This window comes from Hydra viridissima, unplaced genomic scaffold (assembly GCF_058129835.1).
Source record: "Hydra viridissima isolate aposymbiotic clone 2 unplaced genomic scaffold, HvirCarnegie_v1 scaffold_11, whole genome shotgun sequence".
In the NCBI taxonomy this organism is placed as follows: Eukaryota; Metazoa; Cnidaria; class Hydrozoa; order Anthoathecata; family Hydridae; genus Hydra; species Hydra viridissima.
The window spans coordinates 10,235,936-10,258,569 of record NW_028324310.1 but is presented as its reverse complement, the minus strand read 5'-3'; the positions used below and the strand labels follow the sequence as shown (position 1 = coordinate 10,258,569).

General features: G+C 29.0%; 1 protein-coding gene, 1 long non-coding RNA gene and 1 pseudogene across 5 annotated transcripts; 2 read left to right on the top strand and 1 right to left on the bottom strand.

The window, feature by feature from the left end:
* Nucleotides 1-102: 102 nt before the first annotated feature.
* LOC145191450 (choline-phosphate cytidylyltransferase A-like) lies at nt 103-13,788 on the bottom strand. Of its 3 annotated transcripts, none has more exons than XM_090067637.1 (7): nt 13,668-13,788; nt 7,280-7,403; nt 2,543-2,653; nt 2,240-2,391; nt 930-1,151; nt 587-718; nt 103-499 (listed from the first exon to the last, which is right to left on the bottom strand). In XM_090067637.1, the coding sequence occupies exons 2-7, from the start codon at nt 7,311-7,313 to the stop codon at nt 350-352; spliced, it is 801 nt and encodes a 266-aa protein (XP_089923763.1). In that variant the 5' UTR covers nt 7,314-7,403; nt 13,668-13,788; the 3' UTR covers nt 103-349. The 3 variants fall into 3 exon arrangements, with proteins under 3 accessions (XP_089923763.1, XP_089923761.1, XP_089923764.1); XM_090067635.1 differs by having other exon boundaries at nt 13,532-13,691; XM_090067638.1 differs by lacking the exon at nt 13,668-13,788 and adding an exon at nt 10,535-10,660.
* LOC149882109 (uncharacterized) lies at nt 11,382-20,474 on the top strand. The gene is made up of 3 exons (XR_016445256.1): nt 11,382-11,491; nt 12,266-12,431; nt 18,033-20,474. It is a non-coding gene; the product is annotated as an uncharacterized LOC149882109 (long non-coding RNA).
* On the top strand, nt 14,738-15,818 carry LOC149882110 (uncharacterized; annotated as a pseudogene). Its single transcript, XR_016445252.1, has 2 exons — nt 14,738-15,005; nt 15,477-15,818. The product of XR_016445252.1 is annotated as an uncharacterized LOC149882110 (transcript).
* Nucleotides 20,475-22,634: the final 2,160 nt, after the last annotated feature.

Below are 22,634 nucleotides of genomic sequence, written 5' to 3'. Positions count from 1 at the left end.
CTAAAACGATTTAAGTTTTTTTTAAATCAATACAAAATGTCAAAAATTTTGCTGAAAAAACTTCCTAATTTTCTCCGCTTTTAAAGCATAGGAAAATCTAACAATAAAAATGTGTTTTGACGCGTTCTGCACACATTCTGTAGGTAAAAAAAAACCTACTGAAAATGATATACACCATTAAAATAATACTTTTTAAGTTTTTATCTGAAAAGGAAAAGGAATTTTTAGAAATTGTAATTACAAAAAGAGATAGGTATGATAACAAGAAAAGTAGAAATACAAGAAGCTGAATAAGTTAAAACTACATTTAAAATTTATTAAAAAGTTGATAGTCAGAATTTTTCCCGCTTTATTCGGTGTCTTCATCGTCACTTATTTCCGCCTGAAATCCTGAAGGAGAAAGCTCCTCAAAAAACGGGGAGTGAGACGGAGAAAATGCCGACTTAATTCTTTGTCCAGTGATGCTCAATTGGTTTTTACTACGCTCCCATAAACCATTCTTGATTTATTAAAAAAAAAAAAAATTTAAAAACTTTGTTTGAAAAAACTTGCTTGTAAATAATACAAACGAATAATTATTTAATACCATAGTTTCCTTTCCAAATAAAGAAAGAAATTCAGTTATTATCTCCCTAGACTTGTCTTCCCAGACGGTAAGAATCTCTTGTGATTTCCCTTTTATCGACTCGTACTTTTTCTTCACAGCTAACTCTTTTTCCTGAGAGGAAAATTTAAAGTTGATAAAAGACATTATTAGCAACAAGACACTATACAGAAACAAAAATCGCGTCAAAAATAGTAAATTTAAGAAATTGTTTCCTCTTCCTCCTAAAATAGTTGAATTGTTACAAATATTTAATTTTAGGAAATTTTTTTTTGACATAATCTATGCAGTAATCAAGTTAAACAATACTCATTTTAAAACCTACCTTTATGAATCCCACATTGAGATCCTTCCTGCTATAACCTCTCGCTAAATTTCTTTGAACGTAAGTGTCATAGTCACGAACAATTCGCGCAATAATGTCAGAAGTAGAGATACCGGGCGTTCGCTCCGTGGCTACAAACTGACCAGCATCTTTAACAAACTTATAAATATCTTCCTGACCATCAGAGGTGTAAGGAAGGTCATCGTGTGCAACAAAATCGATCTTAAACAAAAAAGATTTATATTTATTACATACTATTATATATATAAAACAAAGAAACAACAACTAAGTATGGTACTTAAAGTTTCATGCCTTATGGCAATCATCAGCCATGAAATACCCGGTATTTCATAGCTGATGATTGCTGTAAGCATAGCCACCGAGAGAAATTTCGGGCCCTGGGGAAGTTTTCTTAAGGGTCCCTCATTATGATCAATTATATACCCAGGACCAATAGAAGCGTGCTCTAGTCATTGAAAATTAAAAATGAAAGTTAATGAAATCTTTTAAAAGTCAAAACTATTTAAATCTTTTAAAAATAATTTTAAAAAAATTGTTTGTAGATACACGGGGCCCCGGGAATCTTCCCCGTCCACCCTCCCCTCTTGGCGGCCATGGCTGTAAGGCATGAAAAAATATATATATTTAATATTTTGTACAAACGGTCAACAAAAATTTAACGAGACGTTAAAATTATTGAAAAGCACAAAAAAACCATCAGCCACTGAGTAACAAACACTCCATTTAGGATTTCATTTTCACACTTGTGAATTTCTGCTTGTTTTATGCTTTTGATGCCACTAAAGAATTAAGTAGGCACTTAAAAGTATTCTATTTACCATACATGATTCAAAAAATTGTTAAAAGTTTGAGGCATGGATTACCAACCATATTGATTAAGAAATAGTTATAAGGTTATAGAACATTACAATTTACAGCCATCCAATTCAATCCTTTATATAGATACTTTAAAAAAAACTCTTATAGGTTACCATATGAAAATTTATTACAATGTTACTACCTAGAAGACAAAATCATAATTGTCTCAAAATGTGATTTACGCCATTTTCTCATTGAGGGTTCAAGATGAAAAGCATGAAAAGAACTACATATATGCCAATATTTACAGTTGTTGTAATGGATATTATTTTGAAACTGAAAAGTAATTAAACTGATTTGAAAAGTGTAACCCTAGTTTTTTGATTTCTGATATTCTTTTATTATATTACACTTGAAAGGCTGGAACTACTCACAAAATTGTTTAATTTGAAGCCTAGTTACACATATACAAACACATGACAGAAGAAAACCTTGTGCTTGTCTAGAAAATCTTTTGTTAATGTCCATGGACAATCTGTGATGATCTCGTCAATATAACGACAATGCTTTAAAGCCTCATACCTTTCGGTATCAGTCATAACAGTGAGCCCTTTCAGTTTATGACACAGCTGATCTCCAGAAACTAAAAAAATTGACAAGAAAAAATAAACCATAATTAAAACATGAATCACCCTATTACTTTTTATAATTAAAAACAGATTTAAATTATCCTCAACTGTAAGACTAATTATTTTCAGTAAACTTTAAACTGAACAAGATGTTTGCTATCATACCTCCAACTATTAAATATACATTTGGAAAGACGTTCTTTGCTTGCATCAGTGCTCTTGCATGACCAGCATGAAACATGTCAAAAACTCCATCAGCATACACTCTGACAGGAACTGAAATATTAGAAGATAAGAAAGATATTTTTTAATTTAATTTATCAAACAAATAAAATTTAAAAACAGCTGCTCCATATATTGTTGAATGTTCCCTAGCTAAACTGTTGCTCAAAATAAAAACCTTTGAGTTTTTTTTACACACAATGGTATGTATGTATGTATGTATGTATGTATGTATGTATGTATGTATGTATGTATGTATGTATGTATGTATGTATGTATGTATGTATGTATGTATGTATGTATGTATGTATGTATGAATGTATGTATGTTAGGGCGTCCCAGCCGCCCCACAAAACTCAAAATTTGGTCGTGGATAGCTGTTCAAGTTTTTGGTAAGGCGTTTGGGCCTAAAAACAATTGCTATTAATTTTTTTCTGCAATCTGATCACATATGAGTTAGCACAAGCGACATAAAGTTTGATACTGTGAAAAATATACATTTTTCGTTATAATATCTTATGAATGTTTATTTTATCTCTGTTTAGTATTGTTATTTAACTAACTTTGATTATTTTTCAGATTACTAATGATTAATATATAATATAAATTTATCATAATGGAAACTAGACATAATGATCGATGTATAAAAATGATATTAGGGACCACTCCTGGTATCAATGACAAGGAAATCAAGGGACACAAACTACCAACAAAGAAGCAAGTAATTCTTTGCCTGCTTGCAAACCTTAAGGTTTTAAACTTTAATGATGCATTATCTCTTACAATTGATAATGTCCTAAAGCATTATTTGAAGTCAAATATCCCTCCATTAAGTGGAAGAAACAACATTGGCAAAATAATTAAAGAAGAATATAATGAATTTATGAAGTTAATGAAATACAATGAAAATCGAAGACATTTGGATAACCCAGGAATCAACAAATTTATATCAACATTAGATGCTACCATGAAATTTTATAAGAAATCTGTTCTCCAAGATATGGAAGTTCAAAAACGACATAAAGCAACATAGGAAAAAGAATCTATCGATGCAGACATTGCTTTCATGCAAAGCATGATAACTGATAGGAAAGCATCTTATTCAGGAATTGACAAAGCCCATTCAAAAGTTGTTGAGAAAAGGCAGAAAAGAACCTATGACAAAGCTTTTCCCAAAAGAGACCATTCAATAATGTGCAAAGAAACTGATGAGGTTGAGTTAACCAGTTGTTCTTGTGATGAATCGGTTGGGGGGACTGCTGGACCCAGCTGGGCCTGCTCTGAAATTGAACGGCGACACAAAAGGCAAATTAAATCTGGTGAACACATATTTGTCCCACATGATATTCTCAAGAATTCAAATGTTATTGCCTGGAGTGTGAGGAATAACATTAGTAATACTAAGATGAATTCATTCGTACATTTGATGATATCTGTCTGCGGAGAGGTTTCAAAAATAAATCTAAATTCCAGTTCAGCCCATTGATATCGAACATCAGTAATGCCCCATATCAGCCAACAAATGGTGGTACATTGGGACGGAAAACTAATGGCTTCCCTGGACTACAAAGACACCGATGATCGTCTACCTGTTTTAGCATCGGGAGTAAATGGAACTAAACTTCTTGGTGTGCCAGCCCTTCCAAGTTCAACCACAAAAGCTGATCTGAAACATGGTAACGTTGTCTCTGTTGCAACAAAAAATCTGCTTGTAGATTGGAAATGCAACAAAAACATCATAGGTATGGTCATAGGTATGATCCTCAAATACAAGTTAGGCTTTAACATAGCAATTATTTATTAAATTTTGTGAAATGTTAATAATTTGTTAAATTTCAAATCAACAAATCATTTTTGCACAAAATCTAGGATTACAAATACAGTGGAGGTTTTAGTAATGGACTAATTGTAAAACTATTAGGTATAGTTTTATTAAAGAATTAATTCACTCTTTACATCACAGGACAGTATACTGCAGCATGTTTCTGCCTGCAGAAAGAACTAGACCGCCCCTTGTTGTGGTTTGCATGCCGCAGGCATGTAGGAGAAGTCATGCTTAGCGCCTGTTGGGATTCATTAAATATAGAGGCTTCATCTGATCCAAACATTCAACTTTTTAAAAGGTAAGCCTAATGCTTTAAAAACATCATTGTAAAAATATTTTTTAATTGGTTAAATTGACTTGCTTTAATTAGTGATAATGATTATAAATTGTTGCAAATTCAAGTGCCACTACTTACAACTTCCACCAGTTAATAAAGCAAACTTTTACTATCCTGAACTTCCTAGAGCAACTGAAAAGGAACAAGAAAGCTTAACAAATTGCTTCCGTCAATTCCTAGCATTAAATTTCACTCGAGGGGATTACCAAGAACTTATTGAACTCAGCCTGTTATTAGTTACAAAAGGATCCGAACCTCAGAAGTTTAGCATGAAGCACCCTGGAGCTTTGCACAAAGAAAGATGGATGGCAAAACTTCTCTACACTATGAAAATAGTATTATTGTCCGGAAAGATAGTTGAGCAGTTTCCCAATTCAGAAGTTGCAACCAAAAATCAAATCAAGAAATTAGAACGTTTCTGTGTGTTTGCTGTAAGTGTCTACGTGCAATGGTGGATTAATCGCCCACTTGCAGCTGATGCCCCAGTCAACGATTTGATTTTAGTCAAGAAACTGAAACAGTTTGCATACCATGATTCTATAATTGCTGGCAAGGGAATAAAAGCTCTGAGCAAACATAGTTGGTATATGAATGGAGAGTTTGTTCCATTGGCTCTTTTCTCACAAATGGTATCTGACAAAGACAAAGAGAGTATGAGGCTCCGGCTCCTCCAATTTGAAAGTGCTGGAAGTACTACAGATAGTGTTGGAGCATCCTTCGGAAAGTTTTTTTTACACACAATGGTATGTATGTATGTATGTATGTATGTATGTATGTATGTATGTATGTATGTATGTATGTATGTATGTAATGTATGTATGTATGTATGTATGTATGTATGTATGTATGTATGTATGTATGTATGTATGTATGTATGTATGTATGTATGTATGTATGTATGTATGTATGTATGTATGTATGTATGTATGTATGTATATATGTATGTATGTATTATACAAATGTAGGTGACAGTGTTAACTTAAAAAACTTTATTAAATATACTATTTGTTAATAAACTGGAATATATTCTTGTTTTATAAACATTTATGACTCTTTTTTAAGAATTTTTTAGTATGAATACAAATGGTATAATAATAGTAACATTTAAAATTAAAGAGAATTTTTATCTTTAGATTTGGATAGAAAATTATCTTAAGATGTTTAGATTTGGGTAGAAAATTGTCTCAAATTCATTTTAATTGTGTTGTATTTTAAAAATCTATCTGAAAATACAGAAACAACTTTTATCTAATATTTTTAGTTAATAAAAAATGAAGCTTACTGAATATGTCTTATTAGAACATTTTATTGCAAAGAAAACAAAAACCAAAATTAATTTCTATAAATGTGTAATAGACAATTGCTAAAATTGCTAAAGCACTTTGTACTCAAGAATTGAAATCATTACAAGAAACATCAGTTTTAAGGAACAGGAGAAGGTTAACAAACTGAAGAAATCTGTCCGATGTAAACTACTTGAAGCTGTAATGATACTCATTAAATTTGTAAAAACTTAGCTTGAAAAATATGTGCATAAACGTTTTTTTTAAATTTGTAATACCATAAATCATACCTTTGAAATATGGAAATTCATTTTCTTTTTTCTAGCTTTTTAGTAAGCTCATTAAAAACTAATATAAAACAGTAATTTTTATAAAATACATCAGCAATTCACCAACAAATAAATTTCCTTATTGAAAACATCTTAGAAAAAAAATCTGAAGTAACACTCACTATTAAGAATTTTGTAGAACATCATTCTAGGGTTTATTTTTCTCTATTTCAGGTTGTAAATTTGATAATATTGCAGATATTTGAAATTTCTTTTATAGACAACCCTGGTAATGTACTAATATAAATAAATTTTGAGTTTGATGGTAGTGGGGACATAAAGATTTAATCAATGAATAATTTTAAAACATTATACTGATGTTTTGCCCAATTCAGCTTGTAACAGAAGCAAGTTTACCATTACCGCTACAAACCTCACCGAATGCTCCACTGACTCACAGACCAATAAGTCTTCAAATAGGAAAAAAAATGGATAAGGGGACAACTGAAAAAAAGACTACTAGCATGAAAATGAAAATGCAATCCTACATGCTAGATAAGAAAACTGTCAATTGTTATCTAGAAAAAGAATGTGCAATCTTCCAGTAATGTTTTAAGTAGCCAACTAAAAAGAAACCATCAGGAAAATTAATACTAATATGGTGTTAATATGTATTTTCTCCATGAATCAATTGCATAGGTTAAAAAAGTAAAAAAAGAACCCAAAGTAGCATGAGGGTATGTAATTGAAGATAATTTAAAAAATTACTTATGTTAACTACCAATAAATTTGTTACTATTATTTTGAAACTACTCATCACTCCAGTCTATTACACAAGGGCTGTAATATGTAACTTATGTATTAATTATTATTGACTAGGTTTTTTTTTATTATTTTTTTTAATTTTGTATTTCAATAGATTTTTTTAACAATTATTTTGAAAAAGATGTTTATTTAGTCTTTTACCAGTTGTTCCAGCTTTGGCTTCTTCTAAAGTCATTGGTTTTATTCTTTTAGGCCAGTGATCAGCACTTGGTTTATTAGGATCATGTATAATGGCTGGCTCTAATGGTGCTAATTGATACCCATTCTAAAAAATATTTTACAAAAAAACTATTGCTTAAATAAGAGTATAAATAAATGTCTTTTAAATTACAAGCATATAAAACAACTGTTGCAAGAAACCTGTGATTTATAGAGAATTCGTAAAGCTAATAAAAATTGAAATTATCTTAATTATGTATTCTTTAAAAATCATTTAGAACAATATTGAAGAAATGATGGAAGTAACTTGATGCTTAAATAAATTATCAATAAGTTTTATCCAAAATGAGAGAACAAGATATTTAAATACAACAGAATTTTAGACACAATGACATGTATCAGGGTGTCCAGCTAAAAGTAAATTTTAAATTCCAGGATATTTCCAGGATTTTTTAAGGAACTTTAGGGTTATTCAAGGATATATTGATTTTTTCTCGATAATATAATGGACTAGTAAATACAAAATATATTGTCCTAGAACGAAACAACTAAATATTTATATTTGAATACGCATATAAATCATACATACATACATATAATTGTTTGTGTGTTAAATATAAATCATATATACATACATATACTTATGTAAAGTTTTTTCAAACTCATACAAACACACACACACACACACACACACACACACACACACACATATATATATATAAATATATATATATATATATATATATATATATATATATATATATATATATATATATATATATATATATGTAACAACTCTTTTATTTTATCTCTTTTTTGGATTGCTCCAGTTTTTTTAATTTTAATTTTTTAAATTTTTTTAACTTTTTTTTTAAAAATTTTGTAAAAGATAACAACAAGAAAATGGAATATATAATATTCCATTTTCTTGTTTTCATAATAAACGGAATATATAACTCTATAAAAAAAAGTTCCAAGATTTCCAGGATTTTTTGTAAAAAGAGGTGTTTTTCCAGGACTTTTCCAGAACCTATAAAATTCCAGGACTTTTCCAGGATTTCAAGGATTTCAAGGATCGCTGGCCACCCTGTGTGTATGTATGTATGTATGTATGTATGTATGTATGTATGTATGTATGTATGTATGTATGTATGTATGTATGTATGTATGTATGTATGTATATATGAATATATGTGCTATAGCTTTAACAGAATTTATATATAAATATACATATACTTATCAGCCCCTAGTTAAATGGCACAAGTCTACATTTTCTAGAACTAAAATATTTATCCTCTTAGTTTTTGTTTGCTTGCAAACTTGGATTTTAACTTATGAATTAAATTCATACTTGAGGTTCATTAGGTAATTTGCATACCTTTATCCTACTTTATTACCAGAATAATAAAAAAGAATAGATTTTTACTTTGCTTAAGCTTTTTTTTACAAAAGATTTCTACCTACTCTTTAATCATTTAGGGCAATCGACAATAAAGTTGCTCAAATTGTAATCTAATATTTCAAATAATCTGTGGTATTTATCTAGGGGTTTTTGTAGTACTTGTTTACTATAGCTTTGTTTTTAGACCATGTTAGAGACTATCAGTAATTCATACTTGCTACAGTGAAGCAACTCATCTTGGAACACTGATCAAAACAAATAGTTAACCCCAACAATCATATACAAATAGATATTAAGATAGGTTTAACAATAAAAAACAAATAATAAATGAAATTAAGATGGCTTTTTTAATTTAATTTTTTTTTTTTTTTAAATAAGTGTCACATTGTTTTAAGAGAAACAAAAAGTGAATAAATCATCAAAAATGTAAGAAGATAAGGTTAAAAAAAGATACTTTGCTTTAAATACTTTATTAAACTTGTTATATAAATATCAACTTGTTGTTTATTATATTACAAGAACTCTTTACAAGTGCTTTGACAAATAAAAAATTTAAAACAGATATAGAATTAGAAAAAGCAATATTGAAAACAACATTTATTCCATTTCAGATTTTTTAAAAAAGATATGAGGAAAGTTGCACTTTCATTAGTAAAAGTATCTGATTTTATGAATATAAAAATTTTTTGCGAACATATGGTTTCCATAAAGTTCAGATGATTTGAATTTTTTTGCAATACAAAAGCTGAAATTGAACAAATACAGAAAATATATGTAATGGATTAGATTTGTTTAAAAACTGCTCATTAAACAAGTTATTATTCAATCAAGTTAAATCCTTCATTCCTAAATATTATCAGGAAAGTATTGAGCTTAACATAAGAAACAGACATAAGCAAAAGGATTAAAAGTATGCAGAAGATGTTCAATTGTATTTAAAAAATAAACCAAAACAAATTATAAACTACCTTCTTCATCAAGACAGATAGTAATGTAAAATTTAACAAATAAGACATTACTCTCTGTTGGAACATTAGATGGAATGTTTACTATTTCTAGGAAATATTAGCAAAATTTGCATGCATGTTTGCATTTTGTATATGCAATCATTTCAAAGTTCTGTGGTAAAAAAATGCTCTGCAAATATTTAATGCAATTTAGGGATCTGGGAAAAGTTTTTTTCAAATAAACCAGTCATTTTGAATGAAGCCATTATGTTAGACCATGACATACTTTCATCTTTGTCCACCATTTTTATAAGGAATCTTTATCTTCTCTATCTGAATTCCTTTACAATACAATTAAAAGAAGCAATCCATTAAAAAAAAACACTGAGATTCCATAAAAAGATTGATTTCAAATAGATTTAAATTGATATCAGACCAAATAAGTCTGCATTATGGAGTTGCTGGATTGGTTTAGCTCAATTATTTACTAGTTTTAAATGCTCAACCTTACATCTCAAAATCCTCTGTTAAATAAAAAGCTTCTACTACCAAAAACAGATAATTTCATAAAATTATTTAAAAATATCCTTTTACCAATCCAGTTGACAGTTTTGCAGATGCAATTAAACCATTATATTTTGTAAAGTTGGACAAAGCCAAGAAAACCAAGAAAGAAATTTATCAGTAGAAAACAGGAATTTTAAAAAAATTATTAAGCAAGAATGTTTACACTTTATTTTTTAAATGATTATATAGTAAAAATATAATTGAATTCATTAAGTTATTTTGGCATTCATTTAATTTATACTTAATGAGAAGACTTTTTCTACTGTAATAAAAAAAACATACATTGTGTCATCATCAATTCTTTTTTACTCTCATGAATACCTATCCTTTTGAGTTTGTTTGAATTAGCAGCACAGTTCTTTTAACACAAAAATAATCTCAATTTTGCACATTAAAGATAGGGGTTATTTGAGTAAAATGTTCCTCTAAATGTTTCCCCGTGTAAAACTTATCTAAAAAATAATTTAATGTGTTCTCTACAAACTAAGTATTTTGAATGAAAGTATCTATATAATCCATTCTCAGACTTAAATATAAGTCTTGACTAATCATGCCTTTTATTTTAATTTTACAAGGCATATGAAAAAAGTTCAGATTTTTTGAGCAACTACTTTTTAAAGTTGAATCTATTTAAGCTTTCAAAGACTAACAATTGCTTCTACATTTTGAATTTAAAAAAATGTTCTCTTCAAAACCTTTATGGTTTTAAAAATAACATTTGCCAACCTGTGATTTATACTATAACTTAAGGCTACGAACTAGTGAATATACAAACCTGGATTTTTTACAAGACAACAAAAATAGAACTTAATTTTAAAAAGAAGATTTTACTTGATTTATTTTTATGAAATATGAATAATTTATTAGTTATAAAAAGAACAGCTTTTACATTCTAGACTTTGCCAGAGTTTTATTGATATGAATTGGTACCTCTTCATGGTTGGCTTTAAAAAAGTCAAGAAAAAAAAAGTTAAAAAAATACTCTAAAACAACATTTAATTTATGGCATGGCAAGTATTTTTTGAAGATTTGAAAATTTTCTATAGAGCCGGACTAGTTATTTAACTCTTTAAGGAAATATCACAAGAATTCAAAATCATGACTCCCCTAAACCATTTTAAAGTTTGTCAATTTGAAATTATGACATCTTAGATTTTTTGTACTTACAAAGCAAGCAAGCCTTAAGAATTTTAGTAAACAAAGTTGTTGAGGAAAGGAAGTCATTTGCCAAAAGATACTAAATGTGAACTTCTTGTAGCAAGTGACCAATTAGTGTAGGTATTACTACTCGTATTATCAAGATCAATAGCATCTGTTATAATTGTAAATATTGGGACTTAAGTTTTGTATATATTTAATTGAATTTTTTAACAGACAACAGGATTTACACAAAGCAAAAAAAATATTCTTTTAATGTGAAACTACAAGAACAACTAATGTTTTGTGGATTCAAATCAAAATATCCAGTTTTTATTTTGATTGTTAGAAATCTGCTCTACTTTGTGATATTAGAAGTTGATTATGATTTTTGAAAAATACATAAACAAAATTATTAGAGAAAAGTGTTTGCCAAATCTTTAAGTTAACTGGATCCAGATCAATGTCATATATTAACAACAAAATAAAAAAAATCAAAATTTGAAGTAATGAAAAATTAATGAAAACTTAAAAGCTTCAAGAAAAACTAGAAGGCAATCACAACTTACTCCTTTAACTAGAAAGATGCATTATTTATGTCTTTCAGACATTTCAAGGGGTATAAAACACAAAGGTGGCAGTAAAATATTACAAAGGTTCTCATTAACTGAAGGAGCAGTGTAAAACAGTTTACAAAAAACACTCTAAGAACTATCATTAAACTATTTACAGAGGAAAAGCCTTTAAAATAGTCTTTAGGCCCAGTCAAACCTAAAAAGCATCATATCATTTTAGTGGATATGATAAGATACAATCAAAACTTACTCTGCCAAAGAATAATCAATTTACAATTATATGCATAGAAGCAAATCCAAAATACAACTCTTGACATTACACTTGATTTTTTCAACTTAGATTGGGAAGAAATTCACAGTAAAGTTGGAGGTCAAGTAGTGAACAGCATTTTCCCATGATCAAGTATAAAAATGAATTTGTTAGATTTCTTACTGATGTTACAAAAGAAAACTTACACAACCAAATAATAAAAGTTGGAATTGATAGTGAAGGGTGTTTCTGAAGGGTAATTATTGATCACTATTTATCTACAATAAATGATTTGGAAAGATGTAGGAGTTTTATTACTATTATTATTATTTTTTGATGGTTGAATCTCCTGTCAGAGTAATTGGAAAAAGTTATGTAAACTGTAGATTTTAAAGACATTAAAAGTAGATTAAAGATAGAAAAACTTTTGAGTTGTAAATTCCAGATATAAAGGCTCTGCAAAAGCATTTTTACTGTCGACAGTCCCTTATATTCCTAATATCTCTCTCATGGAAAGTCTTGGTAGTCAAAAAAAAAAAAAAAAAGTGATAGAAACTTCAGCACTGCTCTATATCTCAAAAGTAGAGCAGAATAATGGGTTTATTGGTAATATTCCCTGGAAAAATATTTAGCCAAAAAGAATTTTTTGATTTTGACAACATATAAAATCAGAATCTAATCATTACAAAGAAGTTAATAATGCATGTTAGGACCCTAGTTCAAATCAACTAATTTAAAAATAATTCAGGGGAACCATAAAATATAACAGCTCTGAATTTACATAAAACCTTTCTTAAAGCTCAAATAATTTAAAAAATACTCTAGATTATTTCCTTATACCTAAATATACTTTACTTATCATATAAGAATAAATGCAATTGGTAGCTGTTAAAATGACCAATTTATGCCTTAAACTGTATGAAATCACATATTTGAGAAGTAGTAGTAGTAGTAGTAGTAGTAGTAGTAGTAGTAGTAGTAGTAGTAGTAGTAGTAGTAGTAGTAGTAGTAGTAGTAGTAATAATAATGATAATAATAATAATAATGAAGATGATGATGATGATGATGATGATGATGATGATGATGATGATGATGATGATGATGATGATGATGATGATGATGATGATGATGATGATGATGATAACAATAATATAACAATATTTTTATTATTATCATTAAAAATATCATTATTATTAGTATATCATTATTATCATTACTAATGTTTTTATTATTACATTGCATATAGATATAGAAAATTTATACATTAAAGTAAAAGATAAATAATGAAATAGTGTTTATATAATTAAAAGCTTAGATACAATAAAGTAAAAATTTGTTTTAAGCAAATATTCTTACAAATCGGCTTCTCTTTGAATTAGAAGAATCATCTTTCTCTAGACATAGTTTTCTTTTTTGCTTAGCTTCATTCATTTTAATTGCACTACTACCTTGCTAAACAAATTTTATATAGCTAACTTATACATCTACTTACATTATTTTATGTCCTCTGTTATGTAAAATATGAGTACTTTATAATTGAAATGACAGGACTTTGAGGAATTCGGCTCAAACAGAGGATGATGTTTTGGTTAGCTTTCGGGAACTTATGGAATAAACAATTCGTTATAATAAAAATACATACTTAAAATATTACTAAAAGAAAACCAATTTCTAAAATTAAAACGACTGGTAAAATCTTTTAATGTTTGTATACACATATATCTATCATTAAAAAGCTTCTAAACATTTTAGCATCTAAAGATAATTACATTCAAAAATACTTCACCGACTTTCAGATTGCAGTACACGTTACAAAACAAAAATAAAATTAATACAGGCTAATTCGCCAGAAAAACATGATATCACAGACATGCGATAGCGGAGCATTTAACCGCCAAATATTGATTTGAATTCGTAAAATATATCATAACAACTGAAATGTAAATTATACTGTAAAACACACAAAATTTATTGGCTAATATTAAGTAGAGTAGGCTGATTTAAAACTGTTTTTATTTAAGTATAGTAATATTTATATTCATACCATACATTTAACAATGTATGGTATGAATATAAGTTATGGAACAGGCAATATGTGTCACCCATAGCTTTTGTTATATATGAAGCAGGGGCGGATCCAGAGGGGTTCAAAGGGTGCTCCAGCACCCGTCAACTTTCAACAAGCAAAGTTTACTATTTTGTTGCATTTTTTTATGTATAAAAATTAATTTGTGAAAATATTTTATTCAACTCAAAATTTGCGATTTAGTTTTTTTGTGAAGTATGTCGAAAGTAATTATCTTTGTTGTTGTGTTGGCGCTAGCGTATTTTATATATATTTATGTTTCGACTAGGAAACTCCAGTATAGTCGCTTTCTGATTGGCCTGCTCCCCTCAGAATTATTTCTGATTGGCCTGCACCCCTCAGAAGCTATTTTTGATTGGCTTGGTTTCTTAAGCTAATCAAAACTGGTTCTGAGGGGTACTGACCCAATCAGAAAGATCTCTGAAGGGTGCAAGCCAATCACGCATAAATCAGAAAAAAGGGTTTTCACTAAGCTTTTGGTTAACTCGTAGGTTAAGTGTTCTAGACATGGCGGATTCAATGCTTCAAATTATTTTAAAATGTATTTTAGATGAAAATAGGGTTCAATCAAAAAAGGTATCGTTTTTATCTAATGTTATTGTCAAAGCTCATAATACTATTAGAGAAAAATTTTTGTTTAATGAAAAATCTAAACTAAGTGTATTGCATAAAATATGCAAAGTTTCAAATATACAGTTTCCCATCTCAATGATTTCGAGCAGAAAGCGATTTTCAACCAGTGAGGTAATAATTTGTTTCTTAAATAATTATATTAATTTAAAAATAAAAAAACAAACGAAATATTTATATGTGTGTGTGTGTGTGTTTGTGTGTGTGTTGATTAATAGTTAAAATAATAGCAAATAAAGAAATCATATATAACTTTTTTTGCTTAAACATTTTACTACAAACTTATTTTTATTTTAAGCTGAAAGATGTGTAAAATTTTGTCCTAGGTGCTTAAAATTTAAAAACATATTTTTCTAGTAAAATTTTGTTCATGCTTAAGTATAATATATTTATATCATATTTCAAGGAGAAAATAATCAATTATGTTATAACTTATTTTATGATTGAATAATACCAAAATTACATTTAGTAAATGATTTACCAGTAAGTTATTTTATGACTTAAAATTGTGTAATAATTATTTTGTGGCATAACATTATTAAATTATGTCACCTCGCTCATGTTAATTTTCTGTTTTTTTATTAGAACTTCTCCAAACGGAAACTGTTTATTTAATGCTTGTTCTATATCATTAATTGGAAACGAATCTTTGTCAGAATACTTTAGATGTTTGACCAGTATCGAATTATATACAAATGCAGATTTTTATTCAAACCATCCAATTATTTTTTCTCAAACTGATGTTACCAAATTTCGAAGAACTGATGAAAACACAAATATATTACATCATAGTATTAATAATTATTTTTAATAGTGAGTTGTAATACAATTGTGTTATAATTGCAATATAATGTGCATGACGCAGATGTTTTTAGAAGTTAAACTAGATGGTTACTTTATATATTTCTAAGTTTCTGTTTAAAAACATTGAAACTAGGTTTTTATTAAAAGTTTCTTTTATCAGTTCTGTATTTTGTAACTATTCTACTAGTTTATTTTAGTTTTCCTACTGTTGAAATATGGTTTTAATTTAGTAAAGTTTCATGATTTGAAATTTACTATATTAGTCATAAGCTAACAGTTTAGAAAAAGAAATTTAGCACAGTTATGGTAAGAAATTTGTTTACTTTTAACATTTCAAAACTGGGTTTTATTGTTCAATTCTTATGCCATTCCTAGTTTATGTTATATGCCATAAAAATAATTGTGTATTCAATGTTTGGGTTCACGAAATTAAACCCTGTTTATTCGGCAGGCGAGAGTAATTATTTTTATTATCATTTTTATTAGCTGTAACTCTGTTATTGAATTGTTAATGATATAAAAGTCAATTACTGCTAATAAAATTAAGTTGCTGCATTATTTTGCATACAAAATACTATTATGGAAATAAAATAGATATGTTTATAAGAATTGTAACCTTTCTTATCTGATTATTTAATCAAAATACGGGCAGTTTAAAGGGTATAAAAAGATGGGCAGACAGGTAAAAGACCCAGAGGGATATAGCCTTTTCTTTTGTTAAAAAAGAGGTTGAAAATTTAAAAAGTTGATGAAAAATATAGTCAAACTACGTACGTATTCGTTGCCTTGAACACCTCTTAAACTTGTACACTTTTGGGTGACTCTCTCCCCCGTACTTTATAAAAACCTTTTTTTATGAACATACCTTCGCAGTACATACTTGCTCAGCACCCCTCAAAAAAAAAGCTAGATCCGCTCCTGTGAAGTGACCACTTTTATTATACAGTAAAGAAGTATATACTATCGCTTTAAAATTAAGGCGCTCTAAAAACTGTACATTGATTGCGCTCTTGGCGACGAGGATTAGAGCGCTTTTTTTATAAAGCTTCTCTTTATTGACATTGTCAATTCATATCCTTCTAGCTCTATTACTTTATCTAGCTCAGAGAAACGATGTATCAAGTGAAAACGAATGTGCCAACCCTAAGTTGCATCTGTGCCAACCCTAAGTTGCCTTCAACACCGGAAAATAAGTCGAGATTTTTAGTTGTTTAGTAAGGATCAAAAACGTTCCTTAAGAACATTAGAAGATGACTAAAATACCCCTTTAACATAACTTTCTCTATAACCTCTTTATCTAATTTCTTTACTACTGCGAATCTTCTTGTTTTGACTTTTACGTTATCTGAGTCTTTTCTAACAAATTTTGAATGCGTCGGTTTGCTTCATTAGACATGTAGTTAAATTAGAAACTGGTATTTACTTCAAAACATGAAAACCCTTTGGCGTTAATTTTTGCACACGATAATGCTATTTGCAAAAAAAAAAAAAAGAAACAACTTTTTGAAAAAAATTTAGCTTTTTTTAGGCACCATGTAACTAGGACCGTACTTTGTCTAATCAGACTTGCAAGCTACAAAATTGTGACGTATATTTGACCGTATTTTTTTAATATAATTTCTATTTGGCAATTACAATTGTTCAAATACATTTATGACTCTAATTCTTTACTAATATCATGAAAAATAAGCCCTTGTGTTAACTGAACCTCAAATTATCAACTTTTATTTTATTTAAACGTGTGTGAGGTATATTTAATTTACTTAGCTAAGGAAAGTTCGACCGCTGCATAGTGTATCATTTTAACAATCTAGAAGGAAAAAATTCATTTTTTCAACTTATTTCAATGTGTTTATTTGTTTTATATTTCGATAGCAGATAGTCCATAATATTTAAAAACCAAACCAGATTTATTTTGTAATTCGATAAAGCTGCAAATTAGTTCTTCTGAGTATGCGCGAATTTTTCAAGTCGTGGAACATAGCTATGACAACAACAATTAAATAATTTCAGTTATTGAAAACATTTTGCTTCTGAAACTTTATTTCAAATTATTTTATTTCGAAATAAGGATTGTTAAAATCGTCTCTTATCATTAATTTTTTCAGCTTTTAATGAAAATCTTTTGCTGATTTGTAGAATTCTTTTAAAAGATGAGTAATTTTTTGTCAAATCAAAAAGTTATTTTACAATTTCTGTGTAACTTTTAACAAAGTAATATTGCTGAATACAATTACATGATTATATGCAAATTAGACCTCATACATTTTAGTAATTAAACCAAAAAAAACATTCTGTGAATATTTGCGACTTAATTATATTTATTCAACTTTATAGAATCTCTCCTTCGATTTCCCGGATGGCTCTTTTTGATGTATGGATACAAACCCCGAAAATTTCGAAGTTTGATGCATTGATGAGATATGCTCTTGAAGAAATAGGAGATGTTGGAAATTCTGAAGCTGCTTTAAAGTGTATAAAAGATGAAATCAGAAGATTCTATCAAACACTTCAGATGAAATGGACAAAAATAGGGAGACATCGGCAAATCTTCCAGGACACCTAATCTTCTTGGATAAATAAAAAAACCGCATTTACTGATCCTATATTTCAAAATGTACCACGTACTTCCCAGCAGAATAGCATAACAATTGGACCTGGCCGGCCAACAAAATCTTTTAGCTCTTGCCGTCCTAAAGCTCAAAAGTACAAAACTGCAACATCTCCTGGAGTCAAGTAGCCAATAACTGAGCATGGTCACGGAAATGATGGTAAGGAAAGAAGGAAAAAGAAATTCAGCTTCCATTATTAAAGAACTTTTGGTTGCATCTCCGAATCAAGGTAGAATTTGAATAAAAACACAAGAGTCATCGCTAAAGAAACCAGCATCATTGTCGGCGGAATAAGCGCTCGCACTAATAGTGGATGCTAGTCTCTCCACTTAACAGTATTAACGAATTCGTTAGCAACCCGGAAGCTTAAATTGCAATCTATATCCCTTTTTCCACAAAGTTAAAGGCACCAAGCGGTTATGTTATCCTCAAGGAGTTGTGATAACAGAAACATCTGCAGAAATACCTCTACAAGCTCTCATTGATCACATACACTTTTACTTTTGTCAAATTCAAGATGTGAGAGAGAAATTACTCCTGCATAAAGACAATAAGTACGGCTTTGTCATTAAACGGGGATGTGACGGATCGGAACAGATGCGATTTAAGGAGAGGCTTACGGAGGAGGCTTCAACCGATGAAAGTAAATTTAGTATTTCTATGGTGCCAATACAAATTTTCTGTGATATAAGGGATATTAAAACCATCATTTGGAAAAATCCTGCCACATCGTCCACTCGGTATTGTCGCCCCATTAAACTGGTTTTCACGAAGGAATCTACAGATTTAATGATTAAAGAAATTAATTATCTAAGGTAACAAATTAAAACGCTTACGCCCACCAAAGTCTCTTTCGGAGATTTTGACATTGCGATAATACCAACCATGATACTTTGTATGATAGACGAAAACGTTTGCAATGAGGTGTCATCATTCTTCCACACAATTTTGTTAGGGTAAGGTTGCCAATATTGTACCCCCTAAGACCAAATTAAAACATGTAGGCAATCAAATGAGTGGAAACATGGATTTTCAATTGGATTTCGTAATTTAGGGATTGTTTGTTGTAAAGATGTTAAAAAAACTCAAAATTTAAAAAGCCTTAAGTCTCGAAGAATCAAACTAAAAAAATAGCGCTAAGAGTACAATTAAGGAAACTAGATCCTTAATTGTACCATTGTAATCCAATATTGTACCACTTTCTTGATTTCAAATACTTTACAACTTCGCAAATATTTTATGATTTTAGATTTAAGGAATAAAAAAAACTGATAACAAGGAATGGTTTTTACAAAATCAGCAATTAAAAATATTCTGATATAACATAACATAACACCTAACTCCCCATAATATAATGAAATGAAGTTTTTTGTTTAATAAACTCTATGCAACTTGAACTTTTTTTTCTTCTGGAAAATGCCGAAAACAGGTATCACCACATATGGTGCAAATTTTATTTAAACTGTATGTTTACCAATGGTTAGCTAAGATTAGAATAGAGGAGGAAGGTAGGTATTAAAGATAGTTATACTAAATAATGTAAAACAATATATGCTATATCTGTTTTAAAAATAACCAAACTAAATATTGTAAAATAAAATACGTAAAAACATTATTTTTGGCAAAAGTTTCGGATATATTGTGCCTGTTTTTGATTAACACCTGCACAGTCAATATGACACCAGCCTTGACATTGTTAAAACTGAACTAGAGAGTGCATCTTTTAAAGGACTGCTTGTCAATTCAAGAGTGATACTAAAATTTTTATTTTTTTGTTTAAGTGGTGAAGTTCGTATTGTAAGTATGGATATTTCTCTAATTGAAATCTCAAAAGGAACTTTTTAAACTTTACAAGCGTTTTTTAGCGGTCAGAATGGTTGCGTCGGTACAATTTGGAATATGCCTTGAGGTACAATTTACGCAACTAATCTAACATTCAGTTAATTAAAAAGTTTGACAACTAAAAGTAAGATATTTTAAATTCTAGGTATTTATTTTGAATTTAGATAAATTATGCTTTAACATAAATACACTGAACAAATTATATCTTCTGCTTTTTTTAGTGAAATACGCTTAGCCGTAAATCCCTAAAATAAGAAATCTCCAATAACAAACCAACAAGAGCTTACTCTGACCTTAAGGAAGTTGGATGACAAAAAAAAAAAAACAGTTGACTCCTTAATTTCATTCAGCAAAGATAAAAAATAAATTAAAAATTTTTTTTTGTGGGTTGTAAAAATAACGAGTTATGTTAAAAGTACAATTTAGGCATCGACAACATAGACAACAGTCATGCAAACAGTAAAAGTTAAAACAACGTGTGGCAAGAAACAAGTTTCACAGGTAGCTTCAGCAGAACATGGCGAGTTTGTACGTTTGTAGGCATTTTAAATGCCATTCTTCCTCCGATTTATGTTTTTTTTTTTTTCAGGTTTTAGAAATTAGATAGCTTTATGATTGGAGTTTCAACATCCAGTGTTTCTGTTGGAAATAAAACTAGCTGGATGACCTCATAACTGTTTCCTTCGGTGCTTCAACACATAAAATTGTACCAACTATATTAAAGAAAATCCAAGGTTACTTTTATTAAACAATCACTAGTCTAATTGTTCTCTGAGGTCAATATAGTTTTGCAAAGAAAATGGAGTATGCATACTTAGCTTTTATTAACACTCACTACTTACAGCTTTTTGAAGTTGGGATCAAAGCTCCCTTTAAATGCAAAAATCCAGTTGCCTATAATGACCAGCTTGTATCAAATCCAGGAAAAACAATTAATTTAAAATAATTTTTTCATTTTGACAAAACTTTTCTTTTTGGCTTCCTTTACAAGCATGTATTATCTTTAAGTCATTTGAAACGACAGGATTGTGGTTTTAAAATGAATCGGCTTTTTTCTAAAGAGGCTTTATGACAAAGATAGACTCCCTGATGGAAAAAACACACTTAAGCATGCAAAACTATGCAAAACTATATACCATAACAAAAGGACCAAAATGTTTTCCTGAAATTTTTCCATCTTGTTACAGCCTTAGTAACTCGAAAAACCAAATAGTAACTCCTGAGCATGTACAGCCTTTTCCTAAAGTTTCTCGAAGACTAAAAAAGAGTAAGAGAGAACCAGGGAAGTCAGCAATAATACTGATTTTCCTGAAAAAGAAAGGGTTGAGAACTTCGTATGTATAAAAATAGAAAGAAAAGAAAAATTTGAAGGGTTGAAAAAAATTTGACTAACCATTGATATGAAAAATGTGACTAACCATTGATATGTAATTTAGTATTAAACATCATATCTTAAATACAATAACTTAGTTGGCGCTACTGCAGTTTCTCCCCCCCCTTTTTTTATTTTTGATTATGATAGAGAATTTTATGCTGATTCAGAAAAATATAAAAACATGGACCTGAAAATCAACGGAAAGTGCTCTATTTCGAAGTCAAAGTTGAAAAAAATCCCACTAAAAACCCTAATATTCGCCATTTTTTTTCAAAACGCTTTCATTTTTAACTAAAGTTAATTACCGTTACATTGCGCAATAAAAAGACCTGGTTTCCATCAGCCTTCGTATTACTATTTTAAAGTGTTATAACCAAAGTGTAATAAACAAAATGAAATTAATGGAAGATTTCAAATAAAAGTTGAACGTAGAATGTGGGAATGTAGAAAAATTGATGAATAATTATTATTGTATTGTACACTGGTTTTTTTTATTGAAAAAAACGGTTTAAAGGTGACATTTTCTAAACTTTACATGTGATAAAACAACTATGAACTAAGTTTCAAAAGCTCTTATTTTAGGAAACAAAACTGCTGAATTCTTTTTTAAAATTCATTACAAAAGTACATTACTTGCAATATAGTTTATTCTCTAATAAATCAAAAAACGGCTATTTTCATTCCCACAAAAAATTGCGCAAGATAAACATACTTTAACGAATTTTTTAACGTAAAAACCATGCTATAAATTTATTGCTTTTGTCAGCTAAAAGATCATTAACTTAGTATTTTCAAAATGGCGAATATTAGGGTTTTTAGTGGGATTTTTTTCAACTTTGACTTCGAAATAGAGCACTTTCCGTTGATTTTCAGGTCCATGTTTTTATATTTTTCTGAATCAGCATAAAATTCTCTATCATAATCAAAAATAAAAAAAAGGGGGGGGGGGAGAAACTGCAGTAGCGCCACTTAGTTCTCTTTAATTTATTTCATTATTTTAATTTATTTCTCTTTAATTTATCTCATCTAAATATTAACTTTATAAAAAATAGTGAGAATTTACAAAAAAAAAAAAAAGAAAAAACATTCTTTTTTCTGCCAGTAAATTTG